Raw genomic sequence first — 21,842 nt, 5'->3', positions numbered from 1 at the left:
TAAAAACTGAATAAATATGAATTTACACACATTTACACAAGTAAATAAACAGAATCAATGATGGGCTAAAAATCTGCAAGTGCAGATTCGAGAAAATAGGGAGTAGGTGTGAGGCGTGGTTCCGCCGCCGAACCTTTTCAACAAGTTAACTCCATTTAATAGTGAGAATTGGTACCTAAACTAAAATTTCTAGCTTAAACGAAATCCACTTGACTAGTTTGTTTGGATTACTACTCACTTTCCAAAGACAGGATTCAGCTGCTTGGATATGTAGTTCTCCTTGTCTCGAATGTCTGACTTTCCCAATTTAATGACTATATAAGGGTCGGCCTTTCCATTTATATCTGCAGGATGCAGGTCTGTGGCCTGAGTAGAGATTCATTTTTCTTAAGCAGATTTAGCAGATAAGGAACAGTGCATAAAACACATTCAACTTAACCCTAATGTATACACCAGATTTATACATACAATGGATATGCATATAGTGCACTGCACATCACTTATATGGTAAGCATGTATAGTGTACTGTTTAAGTGTCTGCTATTATCACATTTACATTTTGTAACACACATGTTATTGTGTGCACACAAGTGAAGTCAACTTAAATCTTTGGAGTTGAATACACTCACTCGAATGATATAAATCCTGACAAGAACGTTGATAGGGTCATTGTGAGGAATACTCTGGAACATGCCCATGTTTGGATCAAATCCTGCCTCTCTGGTGATCTCCTCAGACAGTGGTAGTTTATACATACAGAGGGAGCCCTGGTTCATAAGAAGACAAAATATCAAAATCATTTCACACTTTGAATGTATACAGTGTTTTGTGTTTTACTCATTCTTACCTTGAATCTGCCCACAATTCTGTCCTCATCAACCACATTGTGGTCATCATCATCTCCAGCCTTTCCTCGGTACAGGTTGAAGGTGTGAAGCCAGTCCTCAAAGCTACCGAACTCACTCTCCAGCTCTTTATTGTACACCTGAGATAAAGATCTTTAGCTTGGATTTCTTCAGATTACAGTTCTTTTATCTTGTATACTTCTGTTACAAAGTGTGGAAGACACTTTTCAATATTGCATTAATTGATCAAAAACACTCAAAAATATTAAATGTTTCCTATTTTAATATATTTTAAGCTTTAACTTATTCCTGTGATGTCAAATCTGAATATTTTCAGCCTTTACTCCAGTCCTTAATGTAACAGGATTATTCAAAGAGAACAACTAATTGTTTTTTTTCAGTAAATAAATGCATAAACACATAAATCTTTCTTATGACAAACAGTAGTGTGAGTACATTTCAAATGAATTTGTTTTTACAAGGCAAGAATAGAAGACTAATATGTTCAAGAAGAAGCACTGACCATGAGTTCATCAACTTTTGGTTTTGGAGGTCGTTTTTCTGTGCCATCGTTGTTCTTCTTTTTGTCCTTGGTGCTCTTCTTGTCTTTGCTCTTCTCTTTAGGTTTGGTGCCTTTCATAGGAAAGTCATCAGCTTTGATCTCTGAGGTTAGGAGTGAATGGGTAGGTACGAATGGATATGAAAGACATGTGAGCACATCTACTTTACAGCACAATGACAGTCTGAATGGATGTTTATAGTGAACAGTGATGTTTCAAGCCATGAGAGTTAAAGACCTAAAATAACAGATGACTCATAATAATAATAATAATAATAATAATAATAATAATAATAATAATAATAATAGCTGTAACTTATTATATTAACACTCTTAAAGCATAAATGTACCCAATAAGTAGGAAATATTAAATAGTATCAAAACATGTTTCTAGCTTTCATGGCGTGAAAAGGAGATACGTACTAATAGTTTAATGTCAACAGTGACTACAACAGTGGATATGGGATGATGCTCATCTAAACATGTATCTATGCTTTAGTCCACACTAAATTCTGTGTTTACCTGCACTCTCTGCTGCAATCTCCAAATCTTCTCTTTCCTCTGCCTCTGCCTGAGCGGCCTCCTGAGCTCTTAGATTCTGCAAAGAAAGTATATTGTGATGTAAAATACAGTATGACACATTCCATATTATTAAAGAGATGGTACATGGATTCATATTCTGCAGAACTAAAACCAAAACTTTTAGCTTAGGTTCTTAATTTTTCATTTTCCAGGACATTTCAAATTACATTTTGAAGGGAATAAAAGAGCAGGATCACAGATTTACAGCATAGTTTTCTTTTAAAATCTGATAATAGAATAGTGAGGAGAATATTACTTCACTGGACTCCTTCTTTAAAACACTTACTAATTATTTACAGTTTTACAGAAATTACTTTCATAATTTGTGCAAATTATCATAGGGTGTAGAAAAAAGTGGTAATGGTTTAGTAGATTTTTTAACCTTTAATAAACTAAAATAATAATTGAATTTATTTAAACTCATTTTAAAGCCGCTATATACTGTATAAATATATATATATGAGCAATATCAAACAAGTAGCAGTGTGATGTTGCTGTATATCGACACTGGTGGGAGGCGTGCGGCCGAGTGCCTTAGTGTCCTACCAGTGACAATATACAGCCACATCGCACCTCAACTCATGTGACATTGCGTTAATACCACAGTTTGACGGCATAATCGTGTGTATAAGAAAAAGAAAATCAAACACGGAGAGTCTCAAAACCCTTTAATCAGAGGAACTAGTTTCTTCGCCAATCCTACACATCTGCAGCTGAAGTCAAAACAGCAGAAACCGTAGCTACTTCACCAACGTCACTTAAGAGCTAGTATTTGAATGATTCTCCAGCGTAATGTCTAAAGTGAAGACAAAACAGGTGATTTTGCTCACATTTTAAGATTATAAGGCTGAACGGCATGAAAGGCCATCAGTCTACAGAGATGTATTTCTCTTTTGCAATAGGGAGATCACAATATTACTATGGTATAAATACAGCACTACAACATACAAAAGAGAGGGATCGACTTAGAAAGTTTCTCTTAGGGCTTATTATGCGGTCTCTGACGCCATCTTGTGGATGAACATTATCAACCGTCTTTGCTCAAAGACAGGCTAATGGCCGCTGACACGCTGTCACTCAGAAATTATAAATATTTTTAAAAATTGGCACTATCCTTGTAAATAAATTGCATAGTTGCAATCTGAACAACTACATTCTCGACTAAAAAAGCCTCAAAGTACATTGTGTTGCCCAACAGCAGGAATATTTGTCAAACTGTGTCCTCTGCTTGTCGCTGTATGTGGGCGGAGTGATACACAAGGTTGAAGCCTTAAGAGACTGGACGAGTGCTGTTACTGGCAGGATATCGCACAGCATTTTAAAAAAATATATATAAAGTAAAAATGAAAAGAATCTTGAAGGAAGTTGAACAGAAAGGCAGTTTCTCCCACCTCCATCATAGTCTCTATTGAGGCAAAGTATTTGGACCACCAGTCCAGCATGCTCTCATCCGGCTCCTCTTCCTCCACTTCTTCTCCTTTCTTCTTCTTCTTCTTCTTCTTTTCTTTCTCCTTCTCATCCTCATTCTGTTAACACAAAGGTAGTTGTGATGCTTATATTATTTTAAATCTAATTTGTAATTCAGGTTCCTGTAAACATTATCTGTCTGAATCTGTCTAAACCAAGCAAAGACTTACCAAGTCAACTTTAACAACCGCATCGGTGGTCTACAAGCACAGGTCACACAAGACATACATCAAATACAGCACAAACAACATCCACAGTAATAGCTCACTAGCATACACATTGCATGATGGCTGTTGTTAAAATAGGACACTAAGCTTATAGGAATGGTTCACCCAAAACTTTTAATTTACTTAGCATTTTTTTTCATTTATTAAGTAAAAAAATGATTTAAAAAATACAATAATGAATGCAAAGAAAGATCATAGTTAAAAAAAGTTTGAAAACGTAACAATTAAACAACCCGTTTTTTCAACCATTGGAAATTAATTGAAACTGTTTGATCAGCAACATTCTTCAAAATATCTTTTTTTTTTTCTTAAAAGAAAGAAAGTAAATTTTCATTTTTGGGTGGTTTATTTATTAAAGCAGTAAAACAAACAAAACGTGAATAAAAACAAAGTCATTTTCTAACACACGACAGCATGCTTCCACTACTCACAGCTTCAATCTTGACAACCGTGTCCATCTTCTTAATGTTAGGTTCAGGGCTCATGTTGACCACAATGTCACCTGAGGGATAAGAAACAGGACGGGATTGGGGGCGGGAATGAGACGTCCCATTGCTGAGAGCCAGGTAGCCATTGGCCAGTCTAGCTGGTGTGGGCAGGGTCATAAGATTCATCAACCAATGACCAGAGACCAGCATCAAGACAGAGAGGATAAAACCACGAAGAGATCAAAGAAAGAAAGAAGAGAGGAAAGGATTGGAAAATCAGAAAAGGTGGAAAAAGGAAATAGCAAGTTGTCTTATACACTATTATTCAAATGTTTGGGGTTGGTCAGATTTTATAGCTTTGGAAACTCATTTATGCTCCTAAGGCTGCATGTATTTGGAAATGTAAACATACAGCATAACAGCAATGTTTATTTCAGTTCAATGAAAACATTTTCTACTGTCATAACAGAAAATCATCCTAAAATGCTTTTATATATTCTGTTTAAAATATGAAGACTTTAATCAATAGCTTATAAAACAAAACACAAATTTACATTTTTTACATTTAATGGCAAATCCAGTCAACCAATAGTAACTGTGATCATCAGTTAGTTTTTTTTCAGAGATATATTTTGTGGAAACAGTGTAAAATCCTACTAGCTCCAAACTTTGCACAGTAGTGTATCCAATTATAAGTGAATCACTTCATATATTAATTAGATGTTAATTTAATATATGGTGTAAAAAAGGGGCATGGTTCAGTATCATCACAGGAAAATTTGATGCTACTGAAACCATGGAAATCAAGAAAAGTTTTAAATAGAATATTATTTTGTTATATACAGATACAGTAGGTATATATAGTAGGCATATGACAGGTACCTGTGTGAGCCCAGTTGTTAGCAGTCTTGTCTGGGGGGCTGTAGATGAACTTGCGAAGGGTGGTCACAGCATGAGACCCCACCAAAATGTAGCGTCCGAATGCCCTGCAATCCACTACCCGAATATTAAGTGGTGGATGGAGCAGCTCATTTTCTGGCAGATCCTACATGACAAAAATGCTTGAATTTTAAAATTTCCAAAAAAAAAAAAAAAGAATTGGAGATATTTTTACATTTTCAACAACTGTATAATTTCCCTCACCACTTCAAACCACTTTACTAATGTGCTGAAGTTTGGATTCTTCTTGTAGTTTTGAATTAGGGCTGACTGAACTCCTTTCCCTGCACACTCAATGTCCACACGAGGTCGGTCCACCTGAGCCAGGTTGACCCTTTTAAGGTCCCTCAGACCCCAAAACAGGACCTAGGTGAGAAACAAAAAAAAACATTAATAATAATAATAATACTAATAATAATAATCATATTGAAGCAAAAAGTAAATGAGCTATATGTAGTAAAACAACTGTTCACACAAAGTCAAATCCATTTACTCACCCTCCACTTGTTTCAAATCTTGATGATCTCAAAAGAAGACATTTTACAGAATGTTGAAATTCATAATTGATTTCCGTAGTATTTTAATTTCTACTATGGACACCAATGGATACCGGTTTCCAAAATTCTTCAAAATATCTTTTTTTGTGTTGAACAGAAATAAATATATATACTTATATACTTATAAATGTTTGGAAGGGTGAGTAAATGTTGATAAAAGTTTTGGGTAAACTAGGCCTTTAATAAAGTGCCCCAATATGCTTTTTAAAAAAGTTCCTAGTCTTATTGTGAAAGTCTCCTTCAAAAAGTTTACATCCATCCAAAGTTTCTTACACATACAGACAAGCCCAAAATTATTCATACCCCTGGTAAATTCTGACTTATAGTTACTTAAAGAGGGGGCATCATGGTGGTGCAATGGGTAGCACAATCACCTCACAGCAAGAAGGCCGCAGGTTCGAGCCTCGGCTGGGTCAGTTGGCATTTCTGTGTAGAGTTTGCATGTTCTCCCCGCATTGGCATAGTTTTCCTCCGGGTGCCCCCACAAGTCCAAAGATGTGGTATAGGTGAATTGGGTAAGCTAAATTGTCCGTAGTGTGTGTGTGAATGAGTGTCTATGAATGTTTCCCAGTGATTGGCTGCAGCTGGAAGGGCATGCAGTAAAACATGTGCTGGATAAGCAGGCGGTTCATTCCACTGTGGCGACCCCACATTAATGAAGGGACTAAGCCGAAAAGAAATGAATGAATGAGTTACTTAAATAAATATTTTTACTTAAAATTTTTTTTTTCCTCAATGTTGCATCTTCTTCTTGTGGGAGAGGCCTGTGTAATTTCCAGTCAAAAAAAAAATAATAATAATAATAAAAACTTGCTGGTTGAATAAAAGTAACTTTAAATCCAATTTTGCAAAGGGTATGAATTATTTTGAGCTTGACTGTACACTGCAGCATCATCGTGCCCACAGGCAACCAATAAAGACCATAGGCTGGAATTATGCAAATGCAATGCTGTTACAAACTCAAGTAGGTTTGTCCATTAAGTAAAACTAGAAGTACCGACGACTCAGGTCAGAATCAGTTATTTCTTTTAGGAGACAATAACTCAATTTAACTTGCACTTTGCAGACCTTTTACATTCAAACAGCTACATTCACAAATGAAAGCACAGGAGCACTTTAATAATCTTATTATGGCTGGGGCATGTTTTCACCTCGATGCGATATCTGCTGAGAACTGGTCGAATTCCCAATGGAACAGGCAGAATGGGCCCACGGTCAGAATCGGTCGGTCCATCGATTGGAGGAAGTGCTGCCCGCCCTGCTGGACCAATCTGTTTATAAACAAATATTTTAAATGAAAAATCTAAAACATAACTGAAAAAGAATATTGAAGTAATGACTGACTAATATTGCTGATTAACTCCTCGATTTTGATTAAATCTCGTAAAACATGAAAAATAGCAAAGCACAGCAATAGCAAAGAGGATGGAGTCACTGACAGACGAATGAAAAACAAAGATAACAATTAAAGAAAGAAAATGCTACTTTTTTATTGCACCTTGATCTGAGGCACAGCAAAGTCATGGACAGCAATAAGAGCTCTTCTGATCTCCTCATCGTCATAAGGAATCTGTCAAAGGTGCCATGAAAGAGTACAGCAGACAAACGTGACAGGACATAAAAAAGATGGGAAATGACAAAAAAAAAAGAGACCAAGAATCAAGGACAAGTGGAAGGAAAAGAGAAGAGTGATTCACAGCTGTACTATTCAAGCAAATTTTAAGAAAATTTAGGCCAAGCACTGACAGAGAGTTCAGTGGAGATTTGAGATTGTACTTGTAGATCAATCATTGTATACCTGTAGAAGCTCAAAAGCAGCCAATAGATCTCCCGCAGCACAGTTTCCTCGGTAGATCTGATAATACTCGAGCTGGGGAGGAAACCGCGGTGGGCCGTAGTGTTCATCAACCATCTTAGTAAGTGGTTTTGCAAATGTTCGGCCAATAAACTCAGCTTTCCCCTGGATGCCACACGAAAACACAGCAGTTGCAATATCATCATCAAACACCAGGGGGCAGTGTGGGCACATTGCTTGAAAAATCACTTTCACATCATGGCTACTGTATTGCTGCGGCTTTAAGATTTGAAAATCAATCTTTGGTTGTCATTTCCAAATGATTTGATTAAATTTCAAACCAAAACATTTGCACTCAAATACTGTCTAAATATTATAAATAGAGGATCATTAATATTATATTTGACCGTGACCCTCAGTTCTCAATTAAATAAACCACAGCAATCATTACTACAGACTACAAATACTACAGCTATAAAAAAACATCCACTAGCTAGCTCTCTAGACTGTCACAACACAGGGAATGCAAGAGGTTTATCGCAACAGAAAATTGTATTTTTATCAACAAGTAAGGAAATAGCGAGAAGAAAGATCTTGTTTTTAGTTCCAAGCTATGCCAGTTTTTGCATGCCTTGTTGAATTCAGTTTTCTATGCAAACAGAAATTGACAGCAGTGTTGAAATAAGCTTTCACACTCTACTTAGCCAAAATGCCGTCCAACAAAAGGGCAGGACCAGAAAATTTTAAACAGGAAGAAACATCAAGTCAGGACAATAGAGCACATTTTCACACTCTTATCGTGACGCATACATGGGGAGAATTATGTCAACAAAATGCTGAACTAGCATTCAATCCTGGATATTCTGTTTTTATTTGTGGACTTTTTGAAACTAACTTACCACAGTGTCTTGATCATACAACTCAATGACAATGATTGGAGGGTCATCACGGAGTTCACCGGCCTCACCGTAAAGTTCAACATTATCAAACACAAGCAGCTGATCCCATGTTGGACAGAGAGTCTCACTGAGGACCTGAAATATACAGCAGAAATAGGTTGATGATTTATAAAATAGGATGATTTTTAACAACAAAAGTCATTTGTTTATTTATTTTCTTTTCAGCTTAGTCACTCTATTAATCAGGGGTTGCCACAGCGGAATGAACCGCCAACTTTGCTTAGCATTTGTTTCAATGCCCTTCCAGCCGCAACCCAAACCAGGGAAACACCCATACTCTGCATTCACAAACATACACTATGGAAATTTAGCTTATTCAATTCACCTATACAGTATGTCTTTGGACTGTGGGGGAAACCAGAGCACCCAGAGGAAACACATGTCAACACGGGCAGAACATGCAAACTCCACACAGAAATGCCAACTAACCCAACCGGGCCTCGAACCAGCGACCTTCTTGCAGTGAGGTGATCGTGCTACCCACTGTGCCACTGTGACACCAACAACAGTAACTACCTATATACAGTTGTTGAGGTCAGAATTATTAGCCCTCCTGAATTATTAGCCCCCTGTTTATTTTTTCCCCAATTTCAGTTTAACAGAGATAAAACTTTTGCAACACATTTCTAAACATAAATGTTTTAATAAATCATTTCTAATAACTGGTTTATTTAATCTTTGCCATGATGACAGTAAATAATATTTGACTAGATATTTTTCAAGACACTTCTATACAGCTTAAAGTGACATTTAAAGGCTTGACTAGGTTAATTAGGTTAACTAGTCAGGATAGGGTAATTAGGTAAGTTATTGTATAACAGTGGTTTGTTCTGTAGATTATCAGAAAAAATATATAGCTTAAAGGGGCTAATAATTTTGATCTTAAAATGGTTTTTAAAAAATTAAGAACTGCTTTTATTCCAGCCGAAATAAAACAAAAAAGACTTTCTCCAGAAGAAAAAAATATAATCAGACATACTTTGTAAATTTCCTTGCTCTCTTAAACATAATTTGGGAAATATTTAAAAGAGAAAAAAAAATCAAAGGGGGTTTAATAAATCTGATTTCAACTGTAATTTTTTCAATTTAAACAATTAAAAAGTTACTAAGTTTACTTAATTTACTATAAATATAAGTGTAATAGCTTTTTATATATTTATATATATGGTTTAATCATGGCACTTTTAATTAATTAGATATATGTGTGTACAATGCATAAATAAACAATGAAATAAAATTAACAACAATTGCAGTCCCAAATAACTTACAACATTATAAATCAGCTGAGTAATATTTAACAATAATATATTATTATATATCATTGACATCTATTTTTCTATATTATAAATAAAATATGTATATATTACTAATATATAAAGAAAATAAACTAATATAAAACATAGTTTGCAAAGACTTAAATATAAAAAAAGTATATAAGCATGTTTTTAAGAAGTTAAAATGCACTTAAATGAACAGTCAGCCAGACAAACCTAACTCAACAGGGGGTTTCTCATCTGAGAAACATTTTTATTTTTAGTAGTTCCTGGAACTACAGGTGGAAGTACCCATTTTTGGTGCCACAGAAACTAACAGAGATTAATCAAAACACTGACTAAATATTTTAAAGTGTTTCAACACATATAAATATAGAAATCTAATGTTAGCATCATTTGCTGTTATGTTATGAGTTTCTGTATTCTGTATTGCATTCTGTATTCTTTTCTCAGCACCTACGTGTATACAGAACTATACATTGGCATGGGTAATTTTGTCCTAATTTTTGCACTTTTCAAACTTATACCTCAATGTTCCATCTCCAGTTTCATGAAACACACACAAAAACATAACTTTTATTGAATATTGGCCCACGCACTTGAACTTCACAGTTATTAGTTACAATGCAACCAACCAGTTAATGGCCTGTGGGAAAATTCTAGTTTGGCTTGTTCCTATAACAAAGTTTATATAACTACATGGTGTAAAGCCTTTATTGTATTTGTGGATATGCAACAGCCAATAACAATCTGTAAAGTACCTATACAGACTTTAATAAAGGGATAGTTCACCTAAAAATTAAAATTCTGTCAATTAATCATGTTGTTCCAAACCCTGAGACCTTCGTTCATCTTTGAAACACAAATTAGGATATTTTGGAAAAATTCAGAGAGCTCCCTGATCCTCCATAGATATTAAAGGCATTGTTGTCTATTGAGAATGAGGGAGGAAGCTCTCAGATTTAATCTAAAATAATTAAAATTGTGCTCCAAAGACAAATGAAAGGCTTATCAGTTGGAATGAAAAGAGGGATGAGAAATTAATACCAGAATTTAATTTTTTAAAACACTTCATTATAAAATACATAATGAAACCTCAGACTCTGACACACACTCACCTCCGTGACCTGGCTGTGGGTGGAGAAGAAAACCCTTGCAAATGGATCAGACAGGCCACTAGTGTCCGCAGCAAACAGACTGCGAGCTTGATACATGTGGGCCCTCAGCTGAAACACCTGCTTCACTACAGATCAGGACACAAAGAGTCAGCTTCATGCATGCAAACTCTATTAACAGCAAAGAAACCATTAGAGTATATACAAGGCATATAAACTTACTGTTATAAACTAGGCTGATGGGAGGGACAGCTTGTATGCCAATTCCCTTTACTGCCTTGTTTTCTTCAAAGCCACTAGGGAGGCCAATCAGGAAGTCTTTCCTCTGTTTATTCAGGCCCAGCCACAAATACATCTCTAATTTAGCCTGAACTGTCCAGCCAGCAGGCCCAAAACCTTTCTTTCCAGGCAGCTGTAATAAAAACAAACAGAATCTCAGCAACATTCAGTCATTTAAAGGAACATTCCACTTTTTTGGCTCATTTTACATGTCCCCTAGGTTTAAACAGTTGACTTTATCTGTTTCAAAGTTGAGTTTAGCCATGAATCCATTCAGCTGATCTCTGGGTTAGGCAGAAGCACTATTAGCTTAGCTTATTACACAAGAACGAGAGTATAGTTTCTAGCTATATCAACCTATAGCAACTTTTAACAGTCTTGGTGCAAATCATAACTACAAAATAGTTTTGCTTTCAATAGCACAATTAGCGAAACTCTTACATTTTTAAGCAAGATGCTAATTATATAATCCGATTCAATGATCTATGCTAAGCTAAGCTAAAAGTGCTCCCACCAGACCCAGAGATCAGCTGAATAGTTTCAAAAATGGTAAAACTCAAATGTTTAACTCCAAGAGACTTGTAAAATATTCCAAAAACAACGAAGTGTTCCTTTAAGTACTTTAATCAACACATTTATTTATAAAGATGGGATAGAAAGCATGAGTTACCCTGAGAAAAACAGCTTTAACTTTTCCACAGTCTTTGCCCATCTCTTCATCGACAATTGAGTAGAGGATGTCTTTGGAGGGTATGCGGGCGTATGCGATGCGTTTGTTGTTGCTAATCATCCATATGAACACATCAGGGATGCTGTGCTGGGGCTAAGAGGAAAATCAACCACAAAGTTTGAGATTCTGATCGTGTTCACTAGGAAGTGATCAGGTGATTTCTTTTACCTCGTCTGCTAAGAATCGAAGCCTCTGAAGGAAATTCAACACTAGCTTGAGTTTATCTCGAACTGTGTTTCTTTTCACTTGTGTGCGGATGGTCTTCGCCTGCTGACCCATACTCTCCTGTGAACAATATAACCACGCAAATTACATTCCCATCAGCAGTTCTCAATGTGTAAGCAGAAACTAAATGGGTTGTGTGGGAGTACCATTTCTCTCATACAGGACTTCAGCCTCTCTCTGTCCAGCTTGGTTCTTCCAGAAAGATTCTGATCCTTGTTTGCAAGTGTAACAAACCGGCTTCAATTGTGGAGAATAAGGAAAAGAAGTCAAGAGATTACTGATTGTTGCATGCGCTGTATGCACATTAGCTCACTGTGTTTTGTCACCTGCAGCTTGTGCTAAGTTCTTCTAATACACCTCTTAGTCTTCGTTCTGGATATGCCTTCTCTGTTTTTATGATCTCTTGAACATCATTCAGACCTTCCTCCTGTTTACAAAGAAAGACATGAACATTAGCTGTGTTCTCATGAACCCTAAATATATGTTTGTAATTAGATTGTTAGTCCTCTCTGCTTAAAAATTCACATTGCCAGTATAATTTGTGTTTATATTTATTTATACTTTTTACATTTATTTTCCAAGTGCTGTTTAAAATAGATACTTTTTTAACCAATTGTTAAACATAATAGTGTTAATAACACATTTCTAATAACTAATTTCTTTTGTAGGGTGTCACGGTGGTGCAGTGGGTAGCATGATCGCCTCACAGTAAGATGGTTGCTGTTTTAAGGCTCGGCTGGGTCAGTTGGCATTTATGTGTAGAGAGTGCATGCTCTCCCAATGTTTGCGTGGGTTTCCTCTGGGTGCTCTGGTTTACCCCACAAGTCCAAAGATATGTGGTAGCCTACAGGTAAATTGGGTAAGTTAAATTGTCCATAGTGTATGTGTGTGAATGAGAATGTATGAGTGTTTCCCAGTGATGGGTTGCAGCTGGAAGGGCATTCGTTGTGTAAAACATATGCTGAATAAGTTGGTGGTTCATTCCGTTTTACTAGATATTTTTCAAGATTTTAGTATTAAGTATGCAATATAAAGGCTTAACTAGGTTAATTAAGCAAGTTAAGTTAATTAGGCCAACCAGTGGGCAACAACGTTTTGTTCTGTAGCCACTGAAAAATAATTATAAAATCTTAAGGGGATCATAATATTGACTCAGCAGTTTTTAATTTTACTAATAATACGGTAATATTGCTAGTGATGATCACTTATAAGTGTCATAAGTCATGCTGAAAATCTTCTTTCAGTCGTTATCTGGTGCAGTATGTCATGCCACCAGTCCCTGCTCTAGACACTAATTTACAAATGCTTAGAATTAGGCACCAGAAAGGGCATTTTTAATGCTTGAAATTTACTTATTTAACACAATATCAGCAACATGGCATAAAGATGTATGAGCTTATCATCTCCCAAAATACATAAATATATTTGCGCTAAATGTAAAAAGCCAGCTCAGCTGGCAGGGGCTATCAACTCCGCCCACCAACTCCTGGTTTGGACAAATGCCTGGCCAAAATGACAAATTACACCCATTTTTCAATAACAATTGTGTAGGGAGTAAGAAACATGACAATGTGATCAACCTAAGTTCAAGCCCACCCATTCTTCTGAATTTTTCATTAATTTTCCTTTGGCTTAGTCCATTATTTATCAGGGGTTACCACAGCAGAATGAACCGCCAACTATTCCAGCATATGTTTCACACATCGGATGCCCCACAAACATCCACAATCCAGTACCATACACTCTCACTTTAATACACCAATTTAGTTTATTTTATTCACTTATAGCGCATGTCTTTGGAGTTTGGGGGAAACAAGAGCACACGGAGGAACCCCATGTAAACACATGGAAGCTTGTACTGTATAGTATAAAAAAATTTTTAATGGGTACTTAGGTGGAAAAAAACCTTCTCATGCCAATAAGACATTAATTTGATAAATATCCTCGTTTACAATAAGTATGGTATTATTGCATACTGTTTAATGATATAGGCTTGATCCTGTGTCACAAATATAAATAGCTTCTTATTACAAAAAAAAAAAGTAAACAGTATGTATTGCTTTTTGTGCAGTATGTAAATATCTACTGTTTAAATATTATGTCAGAATAATTTAATTCTAAACAATGTTAATGTGTTAATGTAGCTAATGTCCAATTGAGCAAAAATAACTTGGAAAAAAACAGCTTAGAGAGAGTAGAATGATCGGTTAACAGTCACATAGCAATTTTAGCAGGAGCCTGACCAGTTTATCAGCTATCTTGTCCATTATGTTGGAGTTGTAGAGACGTCTCCGCTGGTCCTGCCACCAGCTCTTGATGTAAATGCAGGGTTTCTTTTCAAAGTAAGGCAAGTGGAAGTAATTTCTGCAAATAAGGCAAAAGGGATAGTTTAGTACCTAGACACAGAACTTGGCAGCAGCTGGTACTAATTGAAAATAAACAGTTACTCTTCTGTACAGTAATTTTTGGATTCATACATCTAACATTGTACAGTCATTTTATAACTATGTGTTACAATTTAAAGATGCTTTGAAGTGTTTCTTTGACATTCTCATTTCCCTCTGACCTGTCGGTGATAACAGGCTTCATAGGAGGTGTAGACGGTACAGAGGTCAGATCTCCATCATCCTCTGCCTCTTCCTCGCTGGAGTTGTGGATAAGCTCAGACTCCTCTTCTTCACTCTCTCCTCCACCCTCCTTCTTCTTCTTCGCTAATGCAGGCTTGCTCACACCATCAATCTGGTTACCATAGTTACCTAAGTGGAAAATGGTGTAGATGTGGTGCAGCATACGCTTCATATTTTGATGTTTTGAGATCACTACAGCATTGCTTGCTATTTTTGTCAGCATATTGAAAAGTGAAAGAACTGAAAAGAGACTTCAGGTAACTTCAGCTCACCGATGGTGACTTCAAAGCTGATGGGTTTATCTCCTATTTTTCTGTCTATCATTGTGGCCTCCAAGAATGACCCGAAAAGGAAAAATTCTTCCATCTTTCCTGTAGCACTCTGAAAGAAAAAATATCTGATTTTTAAAAAATCTATTTACAGATACAAGATCTGATACATACAAAGTTCAAAATACAGCTTTACATCCCATCCCAATTCTCAATCACCTCCACAACTAAACACACACCAAGATCAGCTAGTCATAACAACAATATTGTAAGTATAAGTATTAAATTATACATTAAATGTACAAACAAATAATACCAAATCAAATAAAACAAATAAGGTTAATCCTTTTAAAGGTTCAAGACACACTCAAGTACTGTTTTGTGTGTGTTGAGCATCATTTAGGACGACATTAGCACCTGTCAGCTTAAATTGTGGAGTAAACTGGAAAATTTAGAACTTTTGTCAGCTAATTTCATCTTCTGGGTTTAAAATAATTTTTGGGGTGGGATCAAAATCTGTGATGTATTGCAAATCTGCTAGTGGAATGTGTGCGTCAGTTTCTTATTATTATTAATAGCTGAGTTTTCTTATCCTATAAGAAGAGCCTGCTTCTTAATTATTCATGAGAGCACGTGCTTTACGAAGGCAATGCAGACCTGCCAAGCTGTGAGACCCAATGACTGGGTAAGACCGTGTCCGCTCACAGCAAGCAGTATTTAGCCATTCATTAAGGGTCGTTTGCATTTGTTTCCATGATTCACAAGATTTTTTTTTTCCTCACGATGCTGTAAGGGCAGATACAGCAAAGCTGTTGGTTTGCAGGAAGCAGTTTTGTCAGGAGAACGGCGGAGTTTGTCTTTTATCAGTTGAGTTTGTTACCATTCAGTCACATCCCCTTTATCTGTGCTGCTGTGTTTGCCTACAGTATGTTTACATACCTCCGGATTACCGGCAATGGTTGGAAAAGACGGGTAAAGAGACCTGCTGCACTGCTATCCACTGTGTGCATTCAGAACCGGGGATTCAGAGAGAAATCCACCTCATTTAGTGTTTACATGATTATCTTTACAATAATATAACAGATTGTGCTTATGTGTTTCTAAAATTACACAAAACATTTCATGGCCCTTTAATAGTAGTTTAGTAGTGTTTCCATGCTTCATAAAAAAGGTTTTATAGTATATGCATGTGTCTTCTAGCAACATTGGCAGGCAGCAATGTCTGAAATAAGATATTTTAAGGTAAGAATGTCTGAACCATGCACTGATTTGATCAAAGTTACAAAAATAGTTTAATAATTAGCTGTGAAGTGGAACAGATACCCTATACTGTTTTGTATTTCATTACATCGAGATCTCTCACATAATTTCTCTCAGACATGAATAGGGTTTTCCCAACAGTGGGCATGTGAGTTCAGTCAGAAATTATAATTGACTCTTCATGTTTTAGCCCAGCAGGGGTTTTCACTGAACTGAAGCTATGATCTTTGATCATATAAAACTCTCTTTATATTCTGCTGTCCTTAGCAGAAAGTCAGAAATGAAATTCATAAAGAAGTAACTTTTTTCCGTACTGTTACTGTACTCTACTGTGACAATTTATTCAAATGTTGATGACAAAAATATTATAGAAGAGATTAAATTTTCACTTTTACAGTTACACCAGCAGCTAGGTTTTGACTAGTTTTAGTTTAATTGCTTATTTTAGTTTAATTGCTAATTTTAACTTTATTGAGTAGGTATAGGGTATACATTTTTATAGCTGATGAACAGACTCCACAATTTTTGTGTTAAATCAAAATAAAAACATTGAGTACTTTTCATTTAATTGTTGTCAATTCATTTAATTTAACTAATTTATTTGTTACTTAATCTGTTGAATTCAATTAATAATATTGCTTGTAATCTGTCACCTCAATTTTGTTGAGTAGATATAAATATAGGTATTATTTTTACAGTGTAGGATACTACTAAATTTGCTCAATGTTAACTTGATCCTACTGTATGTTCATAGAATATTAAAGTTGAATTTAAAACACATGATAATAAATGTAAATAAAGACTGAAACAATAATTAATAATAACTACTTCTGTGTTAAAATTTCAATAGCCAGTTTACAATGACATTTTTTTCAAGTTGTGTTAATGTGCCCCCACTTGGATGCATGTATTTCTCTCTCTCAATAATTTTGTTATAGTGCAGCATACAGTCAAGCAGGACTTATTTGTTTGCAAATGATAATCAGATGTCTTGCAACGCCAGTGTCACAACAAATAGTTTTGGAAATCTAAAAAAATGATACACACTGAATTGCACTACATGGAAAATATGGAAATGTAAATGAATCTCACAAAGCTATTACATGACTTCAGAAAAGTTATAATGCACCAGATGGGCAAAAACTACTTTTATGATAATTTCAAGATGCTTTTATGCTGCTTTCTTTTTGAAGCTTAAAAAGCTCTAATCCTTGTTTGTTGTAATTGCACAGAAAATGTACAGTATTCAAAATGCATCCTTTTATGTTACACAAAAAAGAAGATGATTTAAAAAAAAAAGAAAAAAAAGACAAAACATTTATTTATAGGAAACTATCCCTTTAAGAAGTCTGCTCAACCTTTTCTCTTATCACTAGGAAAACATCTGATTTTGTGTGCACGTCTCTAGCTCCCTTGTTTCATGTCAATGATCACACCTTTGACATATCTTTGGCCTGCACTTTTTTATATCTCTATTCCTCACATATCTTGGATCAATGCAAACGTTTTTAAAGTGGCAGGTTAGACATGCCATCAAAGCCATTTGGGACTATGAGAATCATGTGTTTGCCTCCACATCAAGTGTGATAACTAATCTTGCCCTTCAGTAAAATTCATTTGACAATCAATATTTGCTCCCAGAGGCAGCACAAAATCTCAGACGGCTGGACTCCCACATATGCAATGACTTCTTGTCTGAGGACAAAGAGCTTGGCCTTGTAATTTCCCAACGGGCAGTTGATATTTTAGACAATCAGGATTGATCTGTTTGCCTTTGGAAATGGTAAAAGGGGGTCCAGAGATTACAGATTACCTAAATTGGATTCTTTTTTTAAACAGTAAATAAAAATATTCCAACAAAAATGTGCAAACATTACAACAGAAATGCAGTAAGATATTTTTTTTCAATGAGTGAAAATGCTCACCATGCAGATTTCACTCATTTCAAGTTTTTCTTTATACAAATTATTTATATCCTATTCTATAAGAAAGAAATCTAGTAGGATTAATAATTAAACATTTGATATTTGCCTGCTTTCGAATAATTACAGTGTATTATTGATAATATGACCACATCAATTTTCTCAAAACAATACAAATTTGACTGTGGTGCAACTTATAGACAATTTTATGATAGATTTTTCAGAAAATATGTGAGACTGGACCTCAAAACCCATCATACTGTATATTTACATTTTTAATAAGCTTTCCATTGATGAATAGTTTGTTAGGATATGACAATATTTAACATTTTATATTTAGACCTTTTGAGAATCTATATCTTATGGTTAAAAAAAATAATATTTACAAAAATATAAATGCACATTACCTATTAAAAATTTAGTTTTTATATATTTACAGTAGAATTAAAAAAAAATATCTTCATATAACATGATCTTTACTTAATATTTTAAAGTTTTGACCCATACAATGTATTTAACAATGTGTGTAATTTTACAGCTGCCAAAAAGATACACACGCAACTTAAGACTGGTTTTGTATGAAATGTACTGTATGTGTTTAAAATGCAGTGATAAAAAGAGTACTGAAAAATCCTACTTAAGTTACTTGTAGTGCAAAAAGTATCTGTGGTAAATATTACAAAAGTTTGAGTAAAAAGTAGACCTTTCAAAATTATTTAAGAGTAGTGAGTAGTGAGTATTACGCTGTAAAAAGCTGATGCATTTACATCTAATTTGTGGATGTGTATAAACGTAACGTTCTGTAGTGCATTTAGTCATTGCTCAGCATGCACACAACATCATAAGATGTTAATATTAGGATAGATTTAGGGTGTGATGTTGGGTGACCAAAATTCAATGTCCAGCCAGCATCTAAGAACGTTTTTTTATTATGTCAAGTGATGCTGGATTTTAGGTTGTGTTAGAAAGTGACCCAAATCCAACGTCAAGTCAACGTCTGAACCAACGTCATATTGACGTCAAACATTGCCATATTCGTCAAGTATGGCAACCAAAATCCAACATCTAATAGACATTATAGTGGTAACACCCACACAACCTCAAGCTGTAACATCATTAGACACTGATATTTAGTTGATTTTAGGTTGGACGTTGGACAATGATGTCAACCGATTTTTATTTCCAAACAAAATGCAACATCTTCACGACTTTGGGGTACAACGTCAATCTGACATCATGTTATGGTCTTGTGGCTGCTGGGTGTTTAAGGCCATTTCAGTCATCATACAGTAAACATTAATCTTCTCATCAGTGAGATGCGTCTGAATTAATCTTCACCGGGTGATGGCAAGTAAAGATTTTGGACATCTTCTTGAACACTTTTAACGATTCCAAATAGTTTACTGCAATTGTAATTATAAATCGCCCATGTCTTGAGGTAGTTCAATATGAGGCGTTTACCTTCTATGTGCGATTTGATTGGACAGGAATTACAGGACTAATTTTTTAATCTTCATAGACAAAAAAAAAAGTAGTGACTGCAGGTTGAAGGAAAGTGGTGGAGTAAAAGTACTGATACTGCACTATAAATGTACTCAAAGGAAAGTAAAAGTACACATTTTTAAAACTACTCAGTAAATTACTATTCCTGAGAAAAAAAAAAAACACTCAATTACAGTAGTTTGAGTATTTGTAATTAGTTACTTTACACCCCTGGTAAAATGTAAACAGAAGAGTTTTTGTGTTTAACTGTTTTTACACAAAATGATGTTTTATTTTAATTTCACATGTTTTGTTTTAATGTCATATTTAAAAAATGGTGGCACCATGCATACTGTATTTGTATTATTGTTCATTCTATAAGCATGCATGTGTACAGCATATGTACTGTACAAGTAGACTCTCACCTCTGAGATGTTGGACACCGGCTCCATGTGTACTTCAGTGGAGCTCATGATCTCAGCAGAGGTGGTGTCTAGAATCTCCACCGCGATACTAATGAGCAGACGTGCTCTGAAGGACACCCCTTCCCCCAACCCCTCATTCAGGTCCTGGTGTTCGTCCATCAGGGTGTAGTTACGGGTCGACCCATACATATTCACCCAAGCCGGACCCATAGTGGGCAAGAAACCTGGAGAGAGATGGAGTGGAGCTGTAAACATAAACCACTGTTTATGGATGTACATCCTGCACATTCATTACAGTGTTAGTGTTTCACTGGGACAGATCGTAGGTACCTTTGTCTCCATCATTGGAAACCTTTCGTAGATCAATGAAGTGGGTTCCTATGGCAACATCGTTCACCTTGTCTGAATCACGGATCTGAACTTTCAGTCGCCTACACAAAGGTGGGAACATCTCCGTGAAGATGACTTGCTCGTTCCAGATGGGCTCGTAGCTGCTCTTCTGAACAGATGTTTTGCCCTGTGAGCAGCATGAGAAACATTTAATTTAGGCAAGACACTGCAGGTGAATAGGGTAAACTGACAGATATCACCAAACTTCATCAGTTGGTTGATTAAATTAGGAAGTGCAATTTATTTGCATGAGTTTTTAATCAACTCAAACTCAGCACACCTGAAGAAACAGTAGGCGCATAGGAGAAAAACACCATGTCAATTTTTATTTAGGATGTTAACTTAATTTTTTTGTAATTCATTTTTTATTAGAATTAATAAAAAAAACATTAAACATACTAAACAAATAATTTATAATCATTAAGACATATTTCATTTTTTACTAATTCTATTTTCTTCTTTTTTTGTTTGTGTGTTTTGTATTGGAGTCATGATTATTTGTTATATTATGCATGGCTAAGGATTTGCATTTGTGAAATTTGTTTTTATTATATATAATATATACAGTTGAAGTCAGATCTAGTCTTTGATAGGGTCGAAGAGAAAGTCTGAACATAGGGTTTTGGTGACATATGTTAGAACATACAGTTGAGGTCAGAATTATTAGCCCCCCCCCCCCTATTCTTTTTTTAAATTTTCACAGTTTGTCTGATAATAATTTTTCTTTTCGAGACTGTCTTTTTTGTTTTATTACGGCTAAAATAAAAGCCGTTTTTCATTTTTTAAAAAACATTTTAAGGTCAAAATTATTAGCCCCTTTAAGCTAGATTTGTTTTTGATAGTTTATAGAACAAACCATAGTTATACAATGACTTGACTAATTACCCTAACCTCCCTAGTTAACCTAATAAACCTAGTTAAGCCTTTAAATGTCACTTTAAGCTGTATAGAAGTGTCTTCAAAAACATCTAGAGAAATATTATTTGCTGTCATCATGGCAAAGATAAAATAAATCGTGGTAAAAATAAATGTGTTGAAGAAATCTACTCTCCGTTAACAAGAAATCAGGGAAAACAATAAACAGGGGGGCTAATAATTCTGACTTCAACTGTACATGTCTGGTGAAGGTCAGGAGACCAAAACCTTACATTTAATAAATCTTCAAGGAAGTATTAATCACAGTATTGATTATTAGTTTGCTTCATAACAAATTTTCTATTTAATTGAATATGAACACATATTCACAAGTTCAAAATTCTTGTTTTCCTTTTTTTCCCTACATTTGTTATGTATATAATCAGACAAATTATGCATAAACATATCCCTCGGTAAAAATCGACAGAATGTATTTATGAATAAAATTAGATTTTGGTGTACAGTATAAAAGTTCCGGTAAACTGATGTTTTAAAGTAAAAATACTCATCTTGAGAATATAGATTTAGAATTTTTAAAATTATAAATAAATAAAGTAAAGAATAAACAATT

At 35.1% G+C, this 21,842-nt stretch overlaps 1 protein-coding gene across 51 annotated transcripts in view; it reads right to left on the bottom strand.

Moving 5' to 3' along the window:
- otofa (otoferlin a) overlaps positions 1–21,842 on the bottom strand; it is a 145,325-nt gene that overhangs the window by 19,904 nt on the left and 103,579 nt on the right. For 6 of the 51 annotated variants that reach the window (XM_009294734.5, XM_009294732.4, XM_073932621.1 and 3 more), the window contains exons 14-38: positions 20,297–20,483; positions 19,967–20,190; positions 14,881–14,989; positions 14,548–14,737; positions 14,225–14,345; positions 12,308–12,408; positions 12,128–12,218; positions 11,925–12,041; positions 11,697–11,849; positions 10,970–11,159; positions 10,751–10,875; positions 8,299–8,433; positions 7,403–7,564; positions 7,103–7,174; positions 6,756–6,875; positions 5,252–5,413; positions 4,991–5,153; positions 4,112–4,266; positions 3,624–3,653; positions 3,378–3,512; positions 1,927–2,002; positions 1,369–1,508; positions 848–985; positions 630–767; positions 239–366 (exon numbers count right to left, since the gene is read on the bottom strand). In XM_009294734.5, the coding sequence (XP_009293009.1) occupies positions 239–366; positions 630–767; positions 848–985; positions 1,369–1,508; positions 1,927–2,002; positions 3,378–3,512; positions 3,624–3,653; positions 4,112–4,266; positions 4,991–5,153; positions 5,252–5,413; positions 6,756–6,875; positions 7,103–7,174; positions 7,403–7,564; positions 8,299–8,433; positions 10,751–10,875; positions 10,970–11,159; positions 11,697–11,849; positions 11,925–12,041; positions 12,128–12,218; positions 12,308–12,408; positions 14,225–14,345; positions 14,548–14,737; positions 14,881–14,989; positions 19,967–20,190; positions 20,297–20,483 (3,362 nt within the window). The remainder of the gene's footprint in view (positions 1–238; positions 367–629; positions 768–847; positions 986–1,368; positions 1,509–1,926; positions 2,003–3,377; positions 3,513–3,623; positions 3,654–4,111; positions 4,267–4,990; positions 5,154–5,251; positions 5,414–6,755; positions 6,876–7,102; positions 7,175–7,402; positions 7,565–8,298; positions 8,434–10,750; positions 10,876–10,969; positions 11,160–11,696; positions 11,850–11,924; positions 12,042–12,127; positions 12,219–12,307; positions 12,409–14,224; positions 14,346–14,547; positions 14,738–14,880; positions 14,990–19,966; positions 20,191–20,296; positions 20,484–21,842) is intronic. The other 45 variants (XM_073932625.1, XM_009294738.4, XM_073932627.1 and 42 more) reach the window with 12 other exon arrangements.

Source organism: Danio rerio, chromosome 20, assembly GCF_049306965.1.
Source record: "Danio rerio strain Tuebingen ecotype United States chromosome 20, GRCz12tu, whole genome shotgun sequence".
NCBI classification, from domain to species: domain Eukaryota; kingdom Metazoa; phylum Chordata; class Actinopteri; order Cypriniformes; family Danionidae; genus Danio; species Danio rerio.
The sequence above is the reverse complement of the archived record's forward strand: the minus strand, read 5'-3'. Positions and strand labels throughout refer to the sequence as shown.